The 24800-nt window shown below is 40.9% G+C and overlaps 1 protein-coding gene across 1 annotated transcript in view; it reads left to right on the forward strand.

Moving 5' to 3' along the window:
- GNB1L (G protein subunit beta 1 like) overlaps positions 1-24800 on the forward strand; it is a 43914-nt gene that overhangs the window by 15735 nt on the left and 3379 nt on the right. The window contains exons 2-6 of the mRNA XM_054646060.2: positions 11475-11602; positions 11854-11979; positions 13928-14090; positions 17799-17897; positions 22609-22824. Of these exons, the coding sequence (XP_054502035.2) occupies positions 11487-11602; positions 11854-11979; positions 13928-14090; positions 17799-17897; positions 22609-22824 (720 nt within the window). The 5' untranslated portion in view covers positions 11475-11486. The remainder of the gene's footprint in view (positions 1-11474; positions 11603-11853; positions 11980-13927; positions 14091-17798; positions 17898-22608; positions 22825-24800) is intronic.

Genomic DNA, 24800 nt, shown 5'->3' on the forward strand with positions numbered 1-24800 from the left:
ATGCATCCTACATGCTTGTGTAAAATAGATGTAGATTTATGTGATCAAACTGGCATGAAAGAACAATTATGTCTAAAGTGTAAGCTTAGCCTAAACTGTTAAATTAAACATAATTTCTTTTTCATTTGATATTCAGATAATATTTGCTTTGTAAATGTTGTTCCTGTTTGCAGTGGAATTACAGTGATCCCTACTAGAGTTCTTGGACTCAGTTGCAGTCCAGTAACTTGGCTTATCCAAATACTTAGGCTGTATGGAATAGGAATCCTAGTAGACAGGTGATACATACTATTAGTATGTACATACTAATGATACATACTATTAGTAATTAAGCTTGAATTTTGGAGGATATTTCATAACATAAAAATACTTAATAATCTTCTATTTTGACTCATATATTTAAAAGTGGTGTACACCATACTAAGTCATTTCTTTCTTTTCTATGCTGAAGGGGTTCTTGGAGAAAGTAAAGTGTTAAGTACCAAATGTGATGGTCTTTACTGAAATGCAGTTTGTTTCTGACCTTGAGAAGATTTTTTCTGACCTGAATAAGGATTTAAAGCTCTAATCTAATGAATTGATACAGACTGTCCACTTGCTTTGTTTCTTAAAATACCACAGGGCACGTGAATCTCGGTGTCCCTGGGAAGGGACCGTCTATGCCTGGGGTCAGTGAGTGGAGCTCTAATCCCAGTTCTAGGGACTGTGGCACCTCGGGGGTCACTCACTGTCCCTGCCACAGCTTCCATCTCCAGACAAGGACGTGGAATAGCACTGCTCTCGGAGATGTGCTGTAGTTTACACAGAAACAAAAAGCTCCCAAGGAGAAAATGCTTTATGGAATACTGGGGTAATGAACAGACCCTGCAAACCCTCCCTTGTCTGAGCAGTCTCACCAATATCATCTGGTAGTTTGGACAGGCATAGATCAGATCCAAAATTTGGATTTCAAAATACAAGCTGGTCACAAATAGAAATTGCCCTTGGTATTTTAATATTTCTTCTGTATTTATGTCAATTTATCTTGTTTGCTATTTGCAGTTTTAAAATATATTTTTAACTGTTATGAAACAAATGTCAATATAAACTTGGGGTAGGAAATAGGTAAAATATTCTGATATAAATGCATCTCCCACCATATGCTGGTGAATTACGTAGCCTGTTCAGCTAATTGCAGAGTCTTTTTTCTTCCTTTAATGAATCTGTATTTTGTGAATGTGTTTTGTACTTGTCTTTTTAATTCTATGAAATGTAAACTGTGTCATTAAAGTAAAAGAAACATTTTGGGAAGCACTGTCAGAGCTAACTTGCAGTGTAGTTTAATTTAATTGCCTCCCTCTGCACAGCATCTCTGCCATGGTTGGGTGACACAGCACACGGGGATTTCATAAGCAGAGGGAAGCATGCGGCCAGGAACACAAGCTGAAGTTTTAAAAGTACATGAAAAGCAGATTGCTTCATTGTGTCTCCATAAAGTGTCACTTCTCACTGTCTCCTCCCAGCAAATGAGTGAGAACTGACAACTTCAGGGATGTTCATATTAAAAAAAATTCAAATTGCAGGCTTCTGACTGTAAACAAGTCACTTTTACCTCACATAAAATAAAAATGCAACACAACTAATTCAATGTGTAATAAAATATTTGTATATATTTATTTTATTGCCGCTTAATCCAAATATAATATTTAAAGAATAATAAAATAATTTATATACTTTTGTTTTAGTTGAATCAAAGGTGACTTGATGCAAAATTAAAATGCAGCGGCTTTTAAAATTAGGAAGATACTGAATTAATTTAATTTTAAGATTGGTATGAAAATGAGATTTGGTCACTTTTCCCCTTTTTGTTGACTGTATCAAGCCAGATCCCAAGCAGACCTTAATGTTCATGGAAACAACTGCATTTCTAGCAGCTCTGGACATAGTCCTGTACATCAGGAATCAATTAATAAGTCATTAATAAGAGGCATATTTTAGAAGTATAAATTCATTTACTCTCGGTTGTACTTTATTATGAAATATCATGTCACATATACTTTTCCTTAATTCTGAAAATTTGTGTTATACTTCACACTTTTAAGAAGAAAGTATAGAAGAGAAAATGTCATCTGATTTGTACTGTGTTTCATGTTCCTATGCCCTGTGGGAGGAAAGGAAAAGTAATGGAACAGACAAATAAATAAACGTGGTGTTGAAACTGGCATGACAGTTTCTGCTCTTGCACAAAGGAACTGCAATCAATTTATTGTCTTCATTGGTCAAATGCCAGAATAACAGTATAATATTATACAAGAGTAGATTAATTAAAGTGTAATTAGAATGGAATAAATTAAACAATCATAAAAGTTTGTCATGGGAAAAATATGTGTTTAGAATTAATTAGTTTTCAAATAAATGATATTTTAATTGCTCAGAGTTACAGAATCCTTAATTGCAGACATATAATTCTGGCCTAAATAACTTCAGTTGCTGTAACAACTTGATATATTTCTTCTCTGTCAATTCTTTTTAATAGTTTGTTACCAAACAAGATTATTGCCGGAATGTCTGCAAAAATGTCTGGAAGACGTTTAATTAAGGCCATGCTATCTGAGGACATGATTAGCTCTTGGAACCCAAAGATTTGTGGCTGCTGCTGCACTCTGCAGCACCCCTAATTAAGGAGGATGGGCAGACAGAGCCCCGTGGCTGACAGATTGCTATGCATGGCTGGACTGGAGGCCACTCTAAACAGCCTTTTGATGGTCCTTGGCTCATCAATTTTCTGCTAGATTTCAATGATTTATCACATGTACAAACTTAAATTCATTCTAGGCCTGATGTTATGGTGAAGAGAGACTTATATAAATCCTTTTTTTTTAAACTTATTTGGTGTATATCTAAATGCCGATTCATATTCTTCAAGTTTTCAAAGTGATTAATCATTTGTTGTCTTTTGTGTCCCCAGTAATTTTATGCAGGGTGTGTTGTAGAGCTAAACTCCTGTGGGCTTTTTTGCTTTCTTCCTCCAAACAAGGCTGGCTGTAGTTACATCATTGCACTTTTCCAAGCAATTAATGGTTTCAGAAAGTAAAACAGATGGGTGTCTTTTCCCTCATCTGCAAATTGAACCTGTTTATGAAACACTAGAATTTCATCTCTTTCAGCTGTATTTCACGCTGCATTTTAGGCTCCCTTATTAAAAACTAGTGCAATAACATGAGAGGCAGGGGCTCTCACGTTTTCAGATCCCATATTTTTGGCATAAATGTATCCATGACATTTGTCTGTCTCCATAATGTTTACTTCAGTAAGATTTGCAATGCCCAAAATGTTTAATTGTGTTAAAAAAGGTGAAACAGCTGATAGCTGAAGGCACATATGTCAGAATGAAAGACTGAAAAAAAATTATCAATCTGACACAGGGGGAGTATTAGAATGATTAATGTTTATGTTAATTTATGGCTTTTACATATTGATTAATAGCTTTTTGTTCCAGTGACCAAAATGTGTAAGTGGCAATGAGATCCATATGCTAACTCAGTGTCTTTCAAATGATTATAATCATTCTTAGTTTTGTTCCCATGCTGAAGCTATGTTTTCATATAGAAAGTAATTGTTGTACAGCGACTTTTTTAAAAATTGCAGATGGAAATATTTGAAATTGAACCTCTAGACACAAGCTTGGGTTTCAGTATCCTTGAAGGTTACACACTGACCTTTATATACATTTTTCTTGCAAACTTCATTACTTAAAATCTTTATATATTGTGGTTTAGTTTTTTTTCAGGTAAGGAATGCTTACAGACAAAAAGGGTGCTAATGCTGGGAGGAGCCATTATCTGAGCTGAAATCATTAAAAATGCCTTGCGTTGCATGATGGTTATTAGTCATTTTCTCCCCTGCTCCCTTAAGAGTTCTTGGCATATCACCAGTTGCTGATAAGCACTTTTGTTTGCTATCTGTCCATTGACTAATACAATTAAAATGTGGAAACCTCCATCATTCATTGTCTAAATGTCAAGAGAGAAGGTAATTTTGGGGATCTCCTGAGAAAGGATGAACTCCTAACTTTCCTAGCAGTCAGTGGGAAATGGAGGTTCTCAGCACTTCTCAAACGGAGACTTTTGAAGTGTTTTTCTGAGCAGGCAGTCCCTGTTAGTCATTAGAAATGATTTGGTGACTATTTAGAATGAAAGCCCTGACAGTATTTGGTGTTCCCAACCTGTAAGAGGGAGGACTCCTGTCAGCTGTAACGTTGGCTGTGTGGCAACAGCTTTATATCAGCTAATGAAGGATTCTGTAACTAGGTCATATAAATCACTGCCTTCTCTTTGACATTGATGTGTCGCTAACTAGCAAGTTTTGCAAGCAAGATAGAAATCTGTCTACAGTACCTGGATATGCTATTTTCTAGTGCAAGCACAAAGTAATGAATGTTCTCCGTCCACTGTTGTGTTTTTTTAAATTAAATATTGTTATTATCATAATCAATTTGGTTTTGAAGTCACAAATATACATCACTGTGCTTAATCACTAGTTTAGCAGTCATAAGTAAATAGTAATATGAAAAGGAAGCAATTCAAAAGAAAGCATTTTGTTATCCTTACCTCTGAAAATTAAGAGTGCTTTATTAGTACATTTACTGGTTAAATCAAAAATGTCCACTAATTCTCATTTCTGCTTGACATCAATTTCTTGGTTTAAAAATTTGTACTGTTTTCTAATTTCCACTTGAAGTAAGTTATTATTTAAATTTGCTTTAAAGAAACCTTAGAAGTATAATACAGTCTCTATCTCAATTTAGCACTGAAGATAGAAATGAGAGTTTTAAACTGAAAGCTGCATTGTTATGTGACATTGTTATGTGTTAGTGCACATTTCTGTCTTTTCACACAACAGACGTATCCTGTGTTTTGGGCAGCTGGGGTAAGAACTGGAAAAGCAGAGTGCCTGGGTTTTAGTTTGGGATTTTCACTGTTCTCTAAGTGGTTTGTGGGTGTTGCCTTGCTGCAGGACCCAGAAGGGCATTTCTTTGTATCGCTGAGTTACTTTTCACCTCGGGTGCAAAGAGATTTCTTCAGTTTCACAACATCTCTTTGTATTGCTGACTTTCCTGTTTCAGTGTGTTCTGATATTTTTTGGTTTGTACATGCAAAATGAAAAGCTGGGCTTAAAAATCTGTCACAACATGTCTGAAGAATTGTTTACCAAATCATATACCTGCTTTCAGACAATTTGTAGTCAATAACCTATAAAAATGGCACTTTTGCAGTCAGATGAGGTGAACTTCAGCTCATTCAACTTGCATGGATTTTCCTGGCATCTCTTTTACTGATGTATGAAAATGTTACTGATCAAATGGGTTCTTGTAGTGCTAAATTCCCATTCTCTGCTTCTGAGAAGTGCCATAGAACCAGGCAGCATTTAGTGACAGCCAGGGCTGTGTCAGATATTCCCAAGGAAAGGCCAGAGCAGCCCTGGCATGGGGCATTGCTTGGGCTGAGAGTGGTTTGTGCTTTCACCACTGCAAACCTCATTGTCTGCAGTGGTTGGAGGCTGGAAACGTGGGAACATCGCTTTTGGAAAGCTCATACTGCAAGGGCTGTCCTCTGGATTTTAATGGTGGAGATTGCAAATGTAATGGAACAAACAAAATTGCAAACATTGCACCATTAACTTCAAGGAGTCTTTTATTTGCACTGTCTGCCTCTGCAGCTCAGGACCCACCTCCTAAACACCCTTGGCCCTGAGCACAGAGTGCTGTGACACAGGGCAGAGTTTGTCAGGGGGTGCAGGTAGGCACAGAACTGCAGGCTACAAAAGGGCTTTTGTATGAATGAAAAAACCTGGAAAGGGGGAAGAACAATTTATTCAAATCTTTCTCAACTCATTCTTTGCTCTGATTTTTCCTTTGGGAGGGTGGCACTTGGTTGACTGGGAATTGTCAAAAAATAACAGGGATTTCATGTATCTGTTTGTGAGCACACCTGGATGTGTTGGATATTTTGCAGTAGTAATTATGTCTGCACACCTGCTGGTTTCAGTCCCAAATCAGTTTGCCAGACATGCCTAGGGAGATTTATTTCTCCTATACCTGAAAAAGCTCTTTTACCACTGAGGTTTTACTACTCTAAATAAGCCTAAAGAAAAATAGAAGAGGATTTTTTCCTGTCTTTGCTTGAGCTGTTGGTATCTCAAAGTGAACTGTGGGGTTTGTTAGGGGGAGGAGGGTGTTTGGGTGATATTTTAATAGCAATTTGTTTTTGCTTCAATGTGTGATAGAAATATAAGTGACAGGAGTGGGAACAGGAGAATTGCTGAATTCTGCTGGAATTTTTCCTGTGGGAATCTGTTAATGTTTTTAATTCTCTGAGAGATTTTTCTAAGGTAATCCTTTTGACATTTACATATTTTAAAGTACTCTCATTAAATAAAAGCTTAACTTTTTTATATCAAATGCTGAAGTGATGATACTGAAATACCACTGCATAGAAATTCAAATGGTTTGAGGATTATTCTAATTGCAACCTAAGCAAAGTAAGATTTGTGAGGGATATTAATAGTGAATTGTTCTTTAAAATAATGTAATTTTGAAGGAAATTTAATTGTTCAGGCATTTAGCAGATGCATTTTCTTAGACAAAACCCTTTTTGGTACCTCATGTGCAGTGCACTCAGCCATTCACTAATTGAAACTCTCATTTGAGCAGCTGGGTTTGCACTCCCCACTTGTGTAGGAAATGTAACTTGTGCAGGAGCCCAAGGACTTGCAGTGCCCTCTGTGAAAAACCCTTCTCATTGTCTGTGCCACATCAGTGCAGCTCAGCTCCTGAAGGACCTTGCTGCTACCAGTGCAGGGAAGGCTGGAAGAAATAAGAAGTGAAACCTCTTTTTTAAAAATCCAAAGAGCCTGATGGTGAGGTGTTGCCTCTCTTACAGGGGATGCTGTCTTGCAAGCAAATACTGCCACGAGCAGAATGATTCATGTACTCATGTCTTTTCACTCCTTTCACAGGAGGCAGGAGGATAACAACACAGGGACAAACATACAGTATAGCCCAGAAATGCCTTTAAATGAACTTTATTCTGTAGGTTGCATTTTGTTTGTTCAAGCCCTTGAGCCAGAATTTGCTCTAGACCAGACTAAATACTAAGGAAATTCATTTAATTAAATTTGTTGCAGATATCCCAGTTAACAAGAACAGATTGGTCTCCCTGAGGCTAGATAGAGTTAACAAGAAAATAAATGTTGTGCTAATTAGAGAACTCATTTTAGACACCTGGGGTGAAACTTTAAAAAGTCCTAGAGATGTAGGATTGAAAATTCATTTGGAAATGAGTCTTAGGCTTCTAAATCACTTAGGTACTTTTGAAAAATTTCCCCAGAGGCTTAAACCATCTTACAATCATCAAATTTAGCAAGTTTGTAGCTGTCTGCTTAGCAAAGCACTGTATAAATATTATCTGTTTGAATCAGTACACCACAATGTACTTCATTATCCCTGTAAGGTGGAGACACTGAGCTACCTGGTGAGTTGAAGGTAGGCTAAGTGTCATTTTTTTGAGCATGCTTGTAGGTCAACAGGGACAGATTGATGCTTTCTTGGAAGTATTAAAGTACCAGTACCCCAAATTTCCATCTCTTTGCAACCTCAAGGGACTTTCTGTAGGTACCTAACAACTTTTTATTAAATCTTGTCTTAAGTGACTTGTCCAAGCTCATGGATAAAAAAGACAGCAAAGATGAAATTTTATAGTTCAGCACCTGCTGGAAGAAAAATGAGACACTAAATACTGTCACCCTGCCATTCATCTGCCAAATCATGATAGGAACTAATAAGGACTCAATAAGCATTAGATTCAATATGAAGCCAAATTTCCAGATTCACATATAGGATTAGCAGAAAAGCAAGGAAAGAACCAGACTCTGAGGAGCAAAAAGTCCCTTCAATGGCTTGCAGCTCAGAAGTATGGTTTTAGTAGTTGTTTTTTTTCCTGTAACTGGTCTGAGGATTTTTCTGAAATATCATCCTTGTAAAGACATGCATTAGTAGTGTCTGTTTCATGCCAGGTAAAGCCCTTCCCACAGCCACGCACACACTTGCTGTCTGTCAGCAAAAACTTCTGTGTCAGTAATTAGAAAAATGCTATTAAAAACCTGCCTTGTAATCCCAGGTAGCCTCTGGGTTGCCCCAGTTCTATTTCCTCGCTCAGTGCAGTGAGCCAGAATTGCTCCACTGTGAAGTGGGACCCTCTGACAAGCTCTTAGCTACTCTTTTATTGTACAAAGCCATGATTTGAGGGCACCAGCACTCAGCTGTAGTGCCCCAAAGAGGTTTCAGGTGCTGACAAAGTCCTTGGTGTGACAGGTTTATAACCCAGGTGGAGCATGTTGCACATGGGCACTTGGGAGCTGCATCTCACCATGGGGGCCAATGTGCACATCATGTACATCTGAAAATGTACTCCAGCCTGCCATGAGTCTGGATCATCCAACAACTTCATAAAAGAGATGAGTCAGGGCCCTAAAACACAGAGGGTATCCACTGAGCTCATTATTTTCATACCTAATTACACAGTGCTACTGAGAGAGAACTGCACATTACGCTGAAGAATCCTGTTTCATCACGAGCCCTAAAAGATAATTGCATTTAATTAAAACCTATAGATACCTTGGTGATAACTGATCTATAAACACTCAATGTAGACCTGCAAATGAGGTGCGTTAGCAAGTGCATCCCTTAAACACAGTTTGAAAGCTGGTACTGAGGTGAGATGGCAATGAAAAGTTGGGCTGTTTTGCCATGGCACATGTACCTCTTGCACTCCATTCTGATTCTGTGCAGTTCCTCTGCTGTGAACCAGTGGGCAAACACCTGCTGATCATCCCTTACTGAATTTTGAACACCTTTTATTTAATCTGGGGTATATACGAGTGGGAGAAAGTGATGACAGGTGGCACTCGCAGTGGCAGAAGCTGCCCTTTTCTTTGTGAGGTTAGGTCAGAAAGGAAGCTGCAGATATACAAGTGTGGCTAGTAATGCCACAGATCAGGGAGTAAACACTTCTTATGGTGAAAATATTTCTTGTAATGGACATTGTAATGCATTTTCCAATGAACTGCAAATTATATTTCCAGTTGAATCAGCTGCTGGTTCCCTTGTCTCAGCACAGGTCTGGAGGGTCATTTGCAACAAGTCAGAACAGAAAATTTGTCCTCATCCTTCTCCAGTGTTTGTGCACAGCTGCCTGTAAAGCTGTTAATGTGAAGGGGAATACCTGGTGAGGGGCCAGAGCAGTGAGTGCCTGTGGGGATCACACAGGCTGTCCCTGTGAGCTCATCAGGAATTGTCCTCTGCCAGGAGGACAGTGCCCAGGCAGAAAGGGACCTGGGGGTACTGGTCAACAACAGACTTGGCATGAGCCACCAGTGTGCCCTGGTAGCCAGGAAGGCCAATGGACCTGGCCTGGATAAGGAATGGTGTGACCAGCAAGAGCAGGGAGGTCCTTCTGCCCCTGTGCTTGGCACACCTCAAGTGCTGTGTCCAGTTCTGGCCCCTCAGTTTAGGAAGGCTGGTGGGACGCTCGAGCGTGTCCAGAGGAGGCAACAAGGCTGGAGAGGGGCTGGGAACACAAACCCTCTGAGGAACGACTGAGGGAGCTGGGGCTGTTTAGCCTGGAGAAAAGGAGACTCAGGGGTGACCTTATCACTTTCTACAAGTTCCTGAAAAGTGGTTGTACTCAGGTGGGGTTGGTCTCTTCCTCCTGGCAGCAGCTGACAGAACAAGAGGACACAGTCTTAAGCTGAGCCAAGGAAAATACAGGTTGGATGTTGCAGGGACAATGATTTTGACTACCTGGAGTTCCACCTCTGCATCGGCCTCTGGTCAGCTTCCAGTGTCTCAGCTTGTGGCCACCAATGCCAGCCTCCTGGTCAAGTACTTCAGCCACTTCATCGAAGAAGGATTTTCCTCCCTGATCATCTTCATTTATGATGCTTTCAGGAAGGTGATCAGGCTGGCAGATCATTGTCCCACCAACTCCCAGTTCAAGGTGGACTATATCACAAATTACTCTTGTGCCTATAAACCACTAGATCCAGTAAGGGAGTGTTCATTACCTCTCCAGTCTGGAGGTAGGAGGTGGGTGGCCTTTGCTCTCCTTTTCCCTTGTGCTGCAGCCCAGATAATAGGTAGATTACTCCTTTATTGGTTGCCTTCAGATATCCTATTTTAGTCTCAGGTGTTGCAGCAGACCTCCCATTACGGGTAGAGATGAGCCAACACAGATTCTCATTTAACAATGTGAAAAGGGTCCTGGTTTATTCTTCTTTACAGCTTAGCCACCCTGACTCTGACTACAGCAAATTCCTACTGTTGGCTTCTCTGACAGACTGACTGCTGGCTATTTCCTGCTGGAATAGGACCACAAGTACTTCCTTGATGCCTCTTACCACAGGTTTTTACCCAGCTTGACTATGACTGCAGGCTCCAACAAGAGGCTCTAACTCTATCAGACCCAGACTGACCTCACAGCAGATCTTTTGCAGCAGCAACTCTCTTCCTTGTTTCACTCTTCTGTGTGTCTCTCTGGATCGTTCCTTCTTCCTCCTTTACCTCCTCAAGGTGATCTTTCTTCCTCCAGGCTCTCCCTGACCAGCCAACCCACACCTTTTATCACATGTATCTTTATTAGTCATAGCTATGACCCATTAAGGACAAGACTGTTCTTCTTTGGTAATTAGTACAAACTGTGACTTATCAGGGGCAAGGTCACTTGTAATCCCTGCTTCTATACCTACAGTTTGAGTATGAGGAAAAAAATTTTTACAGAAGGAGTGATAAACTACTGGAATGGTCTGCCCGAGGAGGTGGTGGAGTCACCATCCCTGCATGTGTTTAAAAAGGACTGCATGTGGCACTTGGTGCCATGGTTTAGTTGAGGTGTGAGGGCGTGGGCTGGACTCAGTGATCTTGAAGGTCTCTTCCAACACAGTGATTCTGTGATTCTGTGATCTGAAATTCTTTTCAGTTGATATGTTCACTGCAATGCTTTTCTGAAATAACACAAAAGTAGTATTTTTGTGGAGAGGAAGGGGAAAGACTTGGCCAGGGGGATAAAGCAGAATGATAAATTGCTTGCCCACTCAAATTATGGGTGTCAAGTTTCTTGTATTTATCTCCCTTGAGCACAGGGAGAGCAGCTGACCGATTTGGGATTTACAAGTGGGTGAGAGGTGCCTGCGTGTGGCCAGCTCAGCACCTTGCTGGGAGAGGAATGCACCAAAGAGCAGGTTGGACACCTGCCTCGTCAGCTCATCCTAGGAGAAATACTTCACCCTCAGCTGGCTGGCAAATAGAAAGAACATTCAACAAAGAAAATTGAGAGGAAAGAGCAGAAGCAAATGTCCTGCTCAGAATATATTTAAAGCTGTCATTTCACTCTAGGCTGCTTTACCCTCTGTGATATCTGTGTCTGCTTCTCACCCCCCAGTTCACTGCTCCGATGGCTCTGCCCCCTCCGGACCCACAGTTTGTGCTCAGAGGTACCAGTGCTGCAGTCCACACTCTGCATTTTTCCTGTGGAGGCCCAGAACCTGATATCCCCCTTCTTTTCTCTGGGTAAATACACCAGGATTTCTGGCTCTGCTGAATGTCATATGGTTGTTTCTTTTTGAATTGAATTGTATTATTTTGACAAAGTGTTTCTGGGGAAAACAGCAGCATTCGTGTTTTTGCATGATGGGTGTGTTACTTGTGCATACAGCTTCAGTTTTGGAAACAAAACAAAACAAACAAACAAAATGAAAAGCATCAGCCTCTGGTCACCTCCATGCAGTGCTCACACTAAAAGCATCTCTTCCTACTGCCAGGTCTGAGAATGGGTTCATCCATGTCTGGAACCTGAAAACACATAGAGTGGACACAGCATTGGATGGCCATGGAAGAAAATCTGTCTGCTGTGTGAAGACAATGGGTGGTAAAGAAAGGCTTCTCAGGTTAGCAAAGCAGGCAAAAAACAGTGACAGTTTTCTTGTCTCTTGTCTGTGATTGAAGGGGAAAAAAGAGGGGCAGGGACACAAAGGATTCTCTTGATTCTGGAGTCACTTAGAGTTTCTCCAACACATATGGAAATGTACTGAAGTAAAAAAAGACAGAAAAACTCTAGAATAAAAAGTGTGGGGGTTGGAGGGGGAAAGATGCAATTAATTTATTTATGATGTGTATTATGATATCATAACAACTTGGGACTTGTAGTGTCTTTACAAAGAACAGGTGAGGTCTTTGGGTCAAGGAAATACACTTGGATTTGAAGTTGATTTGAAGTGGTTCCTGGGGAAGATTGAAAAAAAAGAATTTATAAATAGAGGGGAGATGGAGAAAAGGGAAGGAAGAAAGAGAAGAATCAGAGATGGGGAGTGGAAGACTGAAAATGAGCAAGAATGCTGAGTTTCATGCTTTTGCTTTGTTGCAAAATACCTTCTGTTCTTGTTTAGCAAAGGAAGGTCAGGAAGATTTGTGTACTTTGGATTAGACAGGTGATCTAGAGTAGATGCCAAAGTGTCTGTATGATTAGGAGGTGTTCTGACATGTTTATCTAGAGAAGACATCTCATAATATACAGTGGAACTCATTAGCATTTATATTTCTTATCTGCTTAAGTACAATTATCAACAGTCTCCCCCATAAAATATTGAATGAGCATTGTTTGTATAATTATGGAGTTTTTCTGTACCTCTGTTTTTACTGTATAGTTCTAACACTTCACATAGCAGTGCAGTTTTAGGACAGCATTTATCTGTATTTTATATTTCTCTCTTGTAAAGCTAAATCACAGCAATTTCTTGCAGTATCACACTGTTTGTGTCGGCAGTGCTATAAAGGTTTTGTCAGTTTGTCACTCATCTGAACAGCACTGATGTTGAAGAAGTCCCAACAGCCTGTAGGTTTACATCTCCTCTGTTTTGCTTTCATGCTTCTTCAGGTGATACTGCTAATTAAAGTAAGACATGGGTAAGGGATTTTTGATGGCTCCTTGCCCAGGTGATAACATGAGGACATATATCCTGTGCTAAGGTAGTTTCTGGATTGGAAGCTTCTGCACAGTGCTACTTTGTTCCAGAGCCAGTGGGATCACAGAAATCTGCACCAATTCCTGCTGTGCCCTTTGTGTGGCCTCCTGGCTCTGCCTGCCTGGAGCAGCACAAAGCCTCTGGGACGGGGCTGTGCCCAGGAGTCCCTGGGCTGGTACCTCGGATGCAGCTGCTGCTCTGTGGCCCTGGGTGCTGCAGCCCTGGAGCAATCGCTGCCAGTCTCTCTCTGTTGTGTCTCCACACCTGCCCTCTGTGCCCTCCTGTGGCTGTGAGAAGTTGACCACTGAACAACTGTCACTTTTTATTTACCTCTGATGAGTTCTTGTCTTGCTGTTTGTCTTTCAGCTGTCAACACATGACATTTCCATTTCATTGCTAGTGCAAATGAATGTTACATGTATAAATCTTGGGATACTTTTGTTTCCTTTTAAATTAGATCTAATCAATTATAAAATGTAAGTATTTTTTTACTGTGTATATATTCAACTGCTCATGAGACTTTATAAATATATTCTCACATATAAATAGCACAACTCAGCCTGATCAAGCCTCTCTGCACAAGGAAACAGAAACTGTGATTGCAGTGTATCTGACTGGAATCAGATATAATCAACTCCCCCTTGCAGGGACAGTTGGACCTCTTGGCCAGTTCCACAGAACTGGCAGAAGGGTGGTGGTCTCAGGGACACTGAACTCCCCCACATTTCATAAAACACCCAATTAACGCCCCCACAGAAGCTGTTCAAAGCTTGGTCCTTTACTGTCTGTTAAAGACCCAGTTCAAGTTACTGCCCTGCAGGCAGCCAGGCTTCCTCAGACTGCAGCTCATGGATAACTTGTTTTACTGTAACAGTCAGGGGCGCGACCAGAGGATCTGCCTGTGGGATTTAGCAGAGGGACGGACTTCAGTGACGGATTCTGTCTTCACGGAGCACGTGGGATTCTGCAGATGCTCTCTGTTAAAGGTGGCACAGGGACGCTGGCTACTGGCCATGGCAGCCAGAAGCCTGGAGGAGGTAGGAAGTGTCTCTTTCTCTGTGCTTGAGAGGTTGCTTTTGGTACTGAAATGACATCGTTCAGAAGGGGAAACATCTGCTCAAGAGCAGGCAGCACAATAAACCTTTGGGGGTTTTAATCACTAATTTTACTGCCACAAGGATGACTGAATTATGTAACTCATGCTTTAATAACAAGGATACCACCCCAAGATTTGTCTGGCATTTAAGTATTTGCAGCTGCTGCTGATCTTTACATGCAGGAGTTTTGAAAAACCTTCTGGTGCTGCTGAATATTGGGAACAAGAGTCCTTCTGGGGAACTAATGGTCAGCAGGTCTGTCCTCAGATGGAGGAGCTTATATTGTATCTGAAGCTGAATCAGGTTTGGTGAGAGGAGGGGAGGTGCAGGTGATTTGTAATGCAATACGTGGTCTTTCACCCCAGGCTAATTCCTTACCTGGAACTGGGGCTGGAAATAGCTGAATTACTATTACTGGCCAGAGGTTTGCTCTGTGTGAGATAATTGCAGGGTCCGTTTCAGTTCCTGCTGGCCAAGTCCACATCTAATGCCACTATTGCAGCACTCACTGCCTGACAGCTTTGCTGGCAATGTCCATTTCTGCTTTGTTAAAATTACAGTTTTGTTTTCTACTACAGACTGTTTGAGGACATCACACAAAAATAATACCAAATACTTGACATCAAAATACCAAAATTATGAAAGAAGAAAAAAGTGGCATAAATATGAAATGAAATACAGTAGCTAAATGCAAATTGCTGACGAGCATAAAAGTTCACATGCTTTTCTGGACTATAGGTTGTGTATCTTGAAACTGAAATTTGCATATTTGATACATGAAGTAATAAGTGCCTGTATTGCAAGAAAATGTGATATTTTTATTATACGGAAGTTAAGCACATATCTAAGTACTTTGTTGACTCACAGCCAGAATGTTCACCCTTTTCCAGAACCAGATATGCCTGCAGACACAGACACTGCACCAGTAAATAAATACAACATGTATGGTTGAATTTACTGGTGCAGTCCCATACCTTGTTCTGATCAAACAAAGAACTCCCTCCATTTTAAAGCAGTGCTCAATAATACTTAAGTTAAACAAAATTGACAAGTGCATTCTCGTGTCAGCTGGAGAAGTCCCGCTAATGAAGAATTAAATAATCAACTGACCCAAACAGAAGACGTTTACCCCGGTGTCGCTTACAACTCATCTCTGTTTTATCCTCATTTGTTTGCTTGGGCCCTGCAAGAGGACAATGATTTGCAATCTCCTGAGGTAGAAGAGTTCCACTCTGTGTGTGAACCTTTGCATTAGAACTGTGTCACGTTTCAATAAATTCACATAAGCTCCCATAATATATAGTGCTTCCAAACAGGCAGCACTGTGTGAGACGCAGTACATTTGCAGCTTATGATTAAAATTAAGACTTAATAAGTGTTTATGCTTGGCTGGTGTCCAAAAAAAGACTAATTTTGTCTTGAAGGAGGTTCAGTCCATAAATAATGAGATCTGAACAGGCATTTATTTGTTCATGATTGCATTTAAATCACCAATTATGAGTTACATGCACTTTTCTTGCAAATTTGCCAGAAACATGTTAAAAGCTTTATTAATGTGAAAAAGAGAAAGGGTGTGTTTCCTTGTGGCCAGTTTTAGCCACCCAGGAACACTATTAACCTCAGGCAAAGGCAAATCTTTCTCCTATTAAGCAAAACCAGTATAAACACGGAACTTCAAGTTTTAGGTTACAGTTGTCAAAATATGTGAAATAGTATTTATTTCTAAGGCTCAGTTGCCTTTAACGCAGACAGTCTCTGGAACTGTCAATCCAGCTCAGGCAGCAGGTCATGCCTGCCTGCATTCTGCACAAGCTTTTCTCATTGTTTTTCTTTGGTCTTTGCAAGCCCAACTGAAGCCCTTGTACCAGTTCATCTGTTTTTAGTCAAGGTAAAGCAAAGAAGGTTTGTTTTTTTCTTTTAACCTGCAGACGTGAATTTATCACAGCACACTTACCCTTCTTTATTACATAAAAGTTGCAGTTTTGGTCTTGCCTAGGAGGCAATGCCCTTTGGAGAGACAGTGATGAAAGAGGCAAGATGAGGGCAGGTCATCTTCATATTTATAGCCTGTTTCCTGCCACAGCTAACTTGGTCATTATGTTGATAGCAAGAAAGTTGACAAGAGAAAAGCATTTTTTGTTATGAGTGAAGCTCCAAAGAACCAGAATTCCCAGCTGATCAGACTTTGGTCTGTTCCCAGGTTTGGTCTGCAGACTAGATGGCTCTTGACTGTAGTCACTATTCCTCAAATCTGGAAAACAGTTTCCTGCTCTATTGCTCAGTGGCTTTCCAAAGTGTTCTGTATGTTATGTGCAATACACTCTGCTCACAGTCTTAGAGTGCAGCTGGCTTTTGGCAGGCTGGCTGACAGCCTCTAGAAATAGGAAGATGTTCTGGCAAGCTTTGAACTAAAGGTATGGGATTAGAAAGCCATTGCAGCTGCTGTGGTCTTGATGGATGGTTCCCAGAGGAGCCATATTTGTGTAATACCTCATCTCAGATGCTTAAGGAAATTCACACAACTGGGGCCGTCCAACAGCGCTGTTGGGCTCTTGCACATTCTGGAAGAGCCTAGAGTGGCTGGTGATGCTGGATTTATCAAATGTTTCAAGTAGTTTAATTTTACCACATAATGCAGGCCATTGTTTATTTAATTAGAAGAAAAGATCACCTTGTTGATTAAGTATGAATGTGAGAAACAGCAACGTTCCTGGTGGCAGGTTTTTGATACCCAGGAGCTTCTGTTTCTCTAGAGTTCCAGGCTTGAGAACCAGCCCAGAGCTGAGGCACTGCTGTGTCAATCAAGAGTCTCAAAATCTTCCAGTACCAAACTAAAAAGGCAGACTCCCCTGATCTTGCCTGCCAGCATCCTGAGGTGGAAATGAGCTACTTCCTTGGCAGAGGAACAACTTGCCCAATGTTCAAAAAAAAAGAAAAAAAATCAAAACCACACAAACCAGGTCCATGATTCATTACCATTGGAGCAAGCAACAATGGAAGCTGCTCTGTAGAGAGAGCAGGTGTTTAACAGAGCATTTTCTGACCCTGCTTTAGACAGGGTCTGACAGTGCTGTGTTAGGAATACCTGTGTGCAGAGGCTGCTGCAGCCGGCCTTAGCTGGTAATTGCGGGGTTACAATTTGTTACTGCAGTCAGCAGTAAATAAAAAATCCCCTTGGCATGTACGCACTGTCTGTATTTCCATGCAAGCTCTGTGTTACCACAGCAGCACAGAGGAGAGAATGCAAGTGTTCACAGGTGAATACAGCCAAAAAATTAGCAACAGAGCTGGAAAAAGGAGAAAGAAAGCAGGGGGGGTGTGTTCAGATGAAGCAGTCTGCAGTATTACCTGTTGTATGTACAATGGCATCCACTGTTTGAAAAGAAGGCTGTAATTAAATAGAAGAGTGGAAGAAGAGGAGGTGTTCACTCTAGCAGTTCTGTCTGGTCTTTCCTAAAACAATGCACTTCTTTAGGTAGCTGTAGATTCCCCTTACAGCTCCAGCTTAGCATGCATTCCTCTGTTTCCTCCAGACAGTTTTTACTGGAAGAGCTTATACTAACCTTAATCACCTTAAAAGACTTGTGTTTTTAACAACAGAATTTTGACCTGGAGCCTGACCAACTCCTCTTGTTTTCCTGATGTCAGGTTCAGATTTTGGAGCTGCCATCCAAGACGTCAGTCTGTACCTTGAAACCAGAGGTGGGTGCCAAGCTGGGCATGCCCATGTGTCTGAAGTTATGGCAGGTAAGGCAAGAGCGCCTGCTAATTGTGAAATGTTTTCCCTGTGATTCATTTTATATGAAGCACATGAATCTTTCTTCACTTGGATTTTGATTTATAATCAAACCAATCAAGTAATTATACTATTAAAGGGGGGAAAGATTTGTGAACATCCTTAATGTAACTTTCAGAGCTTTCCAAGCTTTAATGGAAGATTTGCAAATGCTCAAGGAAAGCTTTGTATCCTTAGGATAGATACAGTTTTTGCATCAATCAAGAGGAAAATGAGTGACTTACCAAAGCCAGTTGTTTGATATGGTTTTCTCACTGCATTAAGACTGATGAGAAATGTTTGGGTTGCTTAAAAACAGTGGTTTTAATGGCAGATTCCATTCACTTCAGTGGCCTCAGGATGAGGGAACACTCTGAACGTTTCTATTCCAGACATACAATAGGAAGAAAATATTTATGGTGGTACTGACTACAGACAAAAAAGTAAATAACAGTAATTAGTGAAAAAACCACACATTTGCAAAATATTTACTAAATAATGTTTATGGGCTGCCAACAGTGAACACAAGTAATACAAAAAGGTGGCAATAGAGGGAGGAAGGAGTTCAGGTGATTGGCTTGAAATCTCCAGAGAATTGGTGGCAAAGCTGATTCCCATGTAAGCCCCTGACAACACACTGCTACAGATCTACAGGACCAACTGAGCAAATGCCAGGGGTGTAATTCCTGCAAGCTCATTGGAACATTTGTGTTGGTTTCAGTTGAAAATATTATCAATCAAAGTGAGGCCTCAGTGTCTTCACCCAAGACCCTGAACTGACTGAAATCTACAGAAATTCAGTTGCTGACTTCAGAAAAAAGCCAAGAGAGGCCACAGTTGAAGTTCCATGCTGTAATTAAAAACTAGGGAAAAAAATAAGAGGAAATTAAATAGGCTGATTAGGCTTTTGTTAAACAAAGATTCCTCCTAAAAATGCAATCAATGTTCAGTGCCTGACGAAATGAATGGGTCTTTCTGTCTCCTCCATTTTTTAATAAGATGGTGATAACTGTGGAAATGTTCAGTGTTGAAAATTTTTCTTGCCTGTATAAGAAGTCCTCTGTCTTGCCATATTTTCTACATGCATTAATATTGATATTCCTCTAGGAAGCAGAGCAGGTGCAGAGTCTTAATTTTATATAGTTTTTGATTTTGTTGCCAGTGGGGATAAAGCAGAGGACTGGGAACTGGGAGAGCTAAATTATTCCATTCAGATTCTGACTCTGAGAACTCACCATAACTTCCTAGACTGCACCAGGCAAATATAGATAATCTCTTAGAGTCTCACAGCTGTATTTGCTCTTTTACAAATATGTGCAACTTAGGAAGAGGATACCCTTAGGGAAATAATTGCATGTGGTGCACCAAAGTGATGCTCTGCATTGTGTTCTGTGGTTGCACTGGAAGTGGCTCTGTGAGTAACCCTGTAACCATAAAGCAGGAGCACACGAGCTCACCCAGCTGCAGCCCTTCCTGAACAGAGCCCTCCAGGATTCCTTTGTACAGGCCCTGTTGGGCAATGCAGACATACCCAGGAGATGAGCGCTCCCAGCCCAGCACTCAGGGGTTGCCTAAGAGACTTTTTGATGTTGCTTATGGCACAGTAAATTAACAAGTTGAAACAGAAGCTGACAAGGAGAGCCCCATAAAGGTCTGAAGGAAGAGTGCTTGGGGTGGTTGGCCAATGAGAGTTTGGGGGCTGCAGCCAGGTACCATCATCTTTTTCTGCAATTCAGGTAAACAACAAACCTCCCCAGCAGCAGTGTGAATGAGAAACTTTACTACAGAGCAGAAGGCAGCTGAGGTTAGGCTTGTAGATTAAGCCTCACTGGCTTCTCCTAAGCAGTCAAAAATCTTGCAGTTACTTATTTTGTTCTTTTGAGCACTTTCCTCCCCTTATTTTTCTACGTTTGTCCTTAAAGATATTAGTTCATTCACTTTCTTTTGAAGATTCATGTTCTTAAATACATTGTCCCTTCAGTTTCACACCTTCCTGCTATTACTAATTGGGTGGAGTAGGATTTGTAGGAGTAAGGATAGTCTTCCCTTAAATTTTTTGCACTCCTTGGGGAAGGCATCATATTGCATAATGGTGCAAACAAAATAATTCAACAAGAATAATACATGTCGAAACTGGAAATGCCGAGTTATTACTTTATATAAACTATTGCAATTATTCCTGTTGAGTTGACAGCAGATCACCTTTTCTTCCTTCCTTGACAATTATCCAAATGCAACAACAAAATGTTCTGCTTAGGAAGAGCAATGATTTATAATTTAATTTTTCTACTGAAACAGAACATGAATGGTGAGACTTCTCTCCAGCAGTGTCTGTTATTGGGAATTGAAATAAATAGGCTCTTGTGAAGCACTGCTTGGTGAGTCCAGGCTCAGACCAAGAGCTCCACTGATCTTTCAATAACTTTTATTGTTTTAGTTCATGTACCCATTGAAATATTACACTTCATATGGTTAGGGAAGTTAAGAAGAAGTAGTGTGGGAGACCTACATTTCATAGGAAACAGGACTTGGGTTTTAAAACATACCAATTGTAGATCTCACTTGCAAATTACTGTTTTTCACATCTAAAGTGCAATCCCCACAGCAGAAGAAAAGAAAGGGTTTTGCTTGGCATTCCCACAATGCTGAGCACTCACCTGTCTCTGCCATCTGCACAAGGGTGAGCAGCTCCTGTGGGAGCCACAGTCCCACTTAGAGCAGGGAGAGGAGCTGACGTGTTTCACTGCCTGATGACAGCCACAACTTCTGTGACAGCCCAGCTCTGAGGGAGTCTTGTGCTCACAGAAGAGCAGCACAAATAATTGTGGGGGATTTTTATGCTTAAACTGGAGGCTTTCTTTAAACTTAAAAGTGCCTATTAAATACTTTGTTTTGCTTTGAAGATTTTACCCTTTATTAAGTACAAATAAAATCTGGAATGCTCATTCAGATTTTTTTAAAACATTTTTGCTATCTGGTATCCAAAAGCAGATATTCTTCATCCAAAATACCTGATGAGTTAACATTCATTCACACGTATCTGACGCAATGTATGAATCAAGGTATTCATTGCTCTGAAGTTATATTATTTTAGCAAATCAAAATTTTGACAGAAAAATTGTTCATAATTCTGGGCACTGTGAGAAATCTGCCTTATGGGCCTTTCTAGCCAGAGCATGCTCCCTGCCTTTTCAAAGGAAAAAGGATCTTGAAGGAAGGAAGGAGGCCCCTCCAAGAGCTCCTCCAAGATCCCAGGTGTGGACACACCTGTTCAGAAGGATGATATAGGGGATTTCCTAAATTTACAAGGATTTCCCCTTGGTTTCCTTCTTTTAAGGAGAATATTGTTCCCTGCTCATTGAGCTCTATTCCTCAAACACTTTTCTAGGCTGAGTAAGGCCGAGGAAGCACATGAGGCTGGTACTCAGAAGTTGTGTTACTCAGACCACCCATCTCTTGTTAGTTTAACTTCCCCCAGAGCAGGGAATAACCAGTGCTAGAACAGGCTGCACCATTAGTAGAGGCAGTGAGCCTTTGGCCACTACAGGTCTGTACCATGACACTGACAGCCAATGAGTTTGACCTCATTCAATAATGTGATACTGGTAAAAATTAATTCTTTATGCCCTTTATCTTAATTGTATACTGAGCAAACAAATCCTGTAGGAGGAGACAGTGTTTGGAAATATCTGAATATCCTGCTGGATACATTTCTTAGATGTGCCTACATGAGGTGGTAACAATCCCAATGTCTATTTTGATATTTCTTCTCCTATTAAAGAAACAACTGGCATTAACAGATGCTGTTGTTTTAGTTGCTTTCCACTGGGGATTTGCATCTTCACTCTCGTAACCAGGTACTGCTTACAGATCATTAGTCTTTTGGCTGGAGCAATGATGAATATTTTCCTTAAGTGTGACATGTAATCCAGTAATGTTCCCTTCTTTGAGTTATTTCAGAGGCTTAAATAAATTAGGTGTCTGCCCAGGGTGCCCTGCCCTTTGGCCTGTGACATCATTAATCAAAAGAGCTTTCAGTTGGTTACAGTGGGACTCGGGCGCCCATTAACCCCTTGGTGACTGACCCAGCAGTTCCTGCTGGGAGGTTCAGTGTTTGCCTTCAGGCACTGTGGGGTACTTGGGCAGGCAATCCCTCTGGGCAGCCCTGCACCTGGCAGTGTGGAGCTGGAATACCTGAGCATGGCACTTCTCAGTGCCCACACAGGCTTGTATTGCTTGGGACTACTCAGCTGCTCTGTGGAATTTTTTCTATGAAGTGCAAACAAAGTTCAGACCATGAAGTAAAGCTCCTGAAAATTTCAGTCAGGCTCTTTTCAGTTGTTATAGAGAGCAATAGTTTGGATTTTCAGAGAGAAATTTTCTCCCTCTATATGTGTGTGTATATATATGTATGTGTATGTTAAATATGTATAATATATATAACATTTAGAATTTGATATGTAGATATAAAACCTGTAAGTGCATATTACCTAGTAATGCTTTCTGTAAGTGGATGGAATATCAAAATTTGACATTCAGATACCTAAACTTCTTTTCACTTCACTTTTCACCAGTCAGCATTTTAATTTATTCTCTTGGTGCTTGGACTAAAACCTACACAGGTATGGTAATTTTCTTAACAGACTATTTACTTCTCAAACAATTTTATTTTTCGTTAATCAGCTCAGCTGTGGTTCACAACCTGTGCTTCTGGCTGGCTATGAAGATGGATCAGTTGTCCTGTGGAATGTGTCAATGGGAAAAGCGTTGAGCCGACTCATTTGCCACCAGGAGCCAGTGATGAGCCTTGACTTTGACTCGGAGAAGGCCAAGGGGATCTCAGGCTCATCTGAAAAGGTGCTTAGCATCTGGAGCCTCAATGAGCAACAGAACCTCCAGGTCAGGATCACTGGCCCTCTAGTGTCATTTATCCCACTTTGCACTAACAGTTTGATAGACTAAAAAAATATTTAGTCATGAAGAGGAGTTGTTGCAGATCTCTAGCTAATTAATCACAGACTGGTTAGAATGTCTGTGCTATGTGACTAGACTTAGCAAAAGATGGTGAGGATTTTAAAAAAAAGGAAAAAACCCTCTCTCACATGTTTCTGGTTTTACCAAAGTTGCAACAGTCACACAGGCCTAGCATTACTCAAGCCATTGCCTCTGTATCTTCATTTATCACATTGGTAGTATCCAGCTCTCGGAATGTCCTAAACATTATAAATGAGTTATAAAAATGAGAAACAAAGGATTGCTTTTCCAAAGGTTCTGCTTGAATGGCTATAACGAGCCTTCCACTGTGGGAAAGACAGAAGTATTCCATTAAATACTTCTCAAACAGAAAGAGTAGGAGTAGCCCAGCTAGCACCAAGAGGAGATGAGGTTTAGGCACCCAGCTTCGTTTGGCACCTCCAGGGCCCAGCCAGAGACACAAAATCAGGCAGTTGGCTGCCCCAGTTCAAGTCTGAGCTGTGCTACTGTGAATGGCTGGGTTAGAAAGAGGTTGTGTAATCCCAGCTCAGGCTGTGCTAGGGAATGGCCATAAATACTGCTTTCATCTAGACAACTTTAGCAAGTGTTCCAACAGTGCCAAGGCGTTAAGTACGATCTGGAAATGTAGGTGTGGAAATAAAGTGCAAGAAGGCTCTGAAAATTAAAACTGCCCATGCACAGTCTCCACTGCTGGGTGCTTTAACCTTTTTAAAGTGGCAGCTGTCCCATGAACAATGGAGAGGGCCTGAATCAGCCCCTGTGTGCCCATGTCATCCTTGAGAAGAATCTCCTGGATACACCAGTTCAAGGGAGAACAATAATTGCTGTTCCGCCTTGCAGCTTTTATGGAGGGTTTTTTTTTTTAAGTAGTACAGCAGGTTGATGCTGTTTTCTGAATGGGGCTACAGGAAGAAAAGCACATGCTGGGACATCCTGTGTTAACTCATCACCTGGGGACACTGTAAAGGTGTGGAATCTGTGAGGCATCACCACAGCACCTGCATTTCTGGGGTGACAGGGCAAACACATCCAATCCCAGTGAAGTTTGGAGGGCATGGCACTCCCTGAGGAGGTGGCTGAACCCTAATACACAATAAACACAACATGAAAGAGGCACTCTGCACTCTGATTGAGTAGTGAAGGTGTCTGATACACAATTGTCTCAGTTTGGGTTTGCTGGTTTATTGGACGTTTGCCCTGCCCTTGCCCAGCCTCCCCCTGCTTGTCACCATCTGCACCAGGTGTCCTTAACTCAGACAAGGGGAGGGAAGGTGAGCAATCCCAGTAAGAAACTTGGTATTGAGACTTATTCTCTAAGGTAAAGGTGACAGAAATGTGACATCATGACAGGCTTCTTAAATTTTCAAATACTCTGGTGGTAGAGAGAAAGCTGTTCTTGCATATTAAAAAAACTTTTTTCCTAAAATAAAATACTGCTCTTTACAGCACATTTCACTCAGGAGTTAGTGGTATGCAGGGCTACAGGTACAACTTGCAGGAGAAACAGTTGTTCACCTGAAATATTGCAAGTATCGTTTTTCACAAGATATTCCCATTCCCAGGGGACGTAAGATTAGCTACACCTTCAGCACCTCACACTGAGGGACAGAAGGTTGCCTCAGAAGAAATTTAAATGCCAAGTATTATAAGCTACAAGCCATGCTCCTGTGCTTCATGGGAGCATGAATGCCCTAAAAAAATGCATCTTTCATATGAGCACTAGAGATTGTCAAAGACATAGATTAAGTTTTTTTCCACTATTGCATTAATAATATAAACCAGATGGGGATTTTTTTTCCCTGACATTCCAGGTACCTGAGGTAATGGTAGATGTTGGAAAGCCACTCAGTGGCACATTATTTTTATTCTAAAAGGTTTTA

Source organism: Agelaius phoeniceus, chromosome 18, assembly GCF_051311805.1.
Source record: "Agelaius phoeniceus isolate bAgePho1 chromosome 18, bAgePho1.hap1, whole genome shotgun sequence".
Lineage (NCBI taxonomy): Eukaryota > Metazoa > Chordata > Aves > Passeriformes > Icteridae > Agelaius > Agelaius phoeniceus.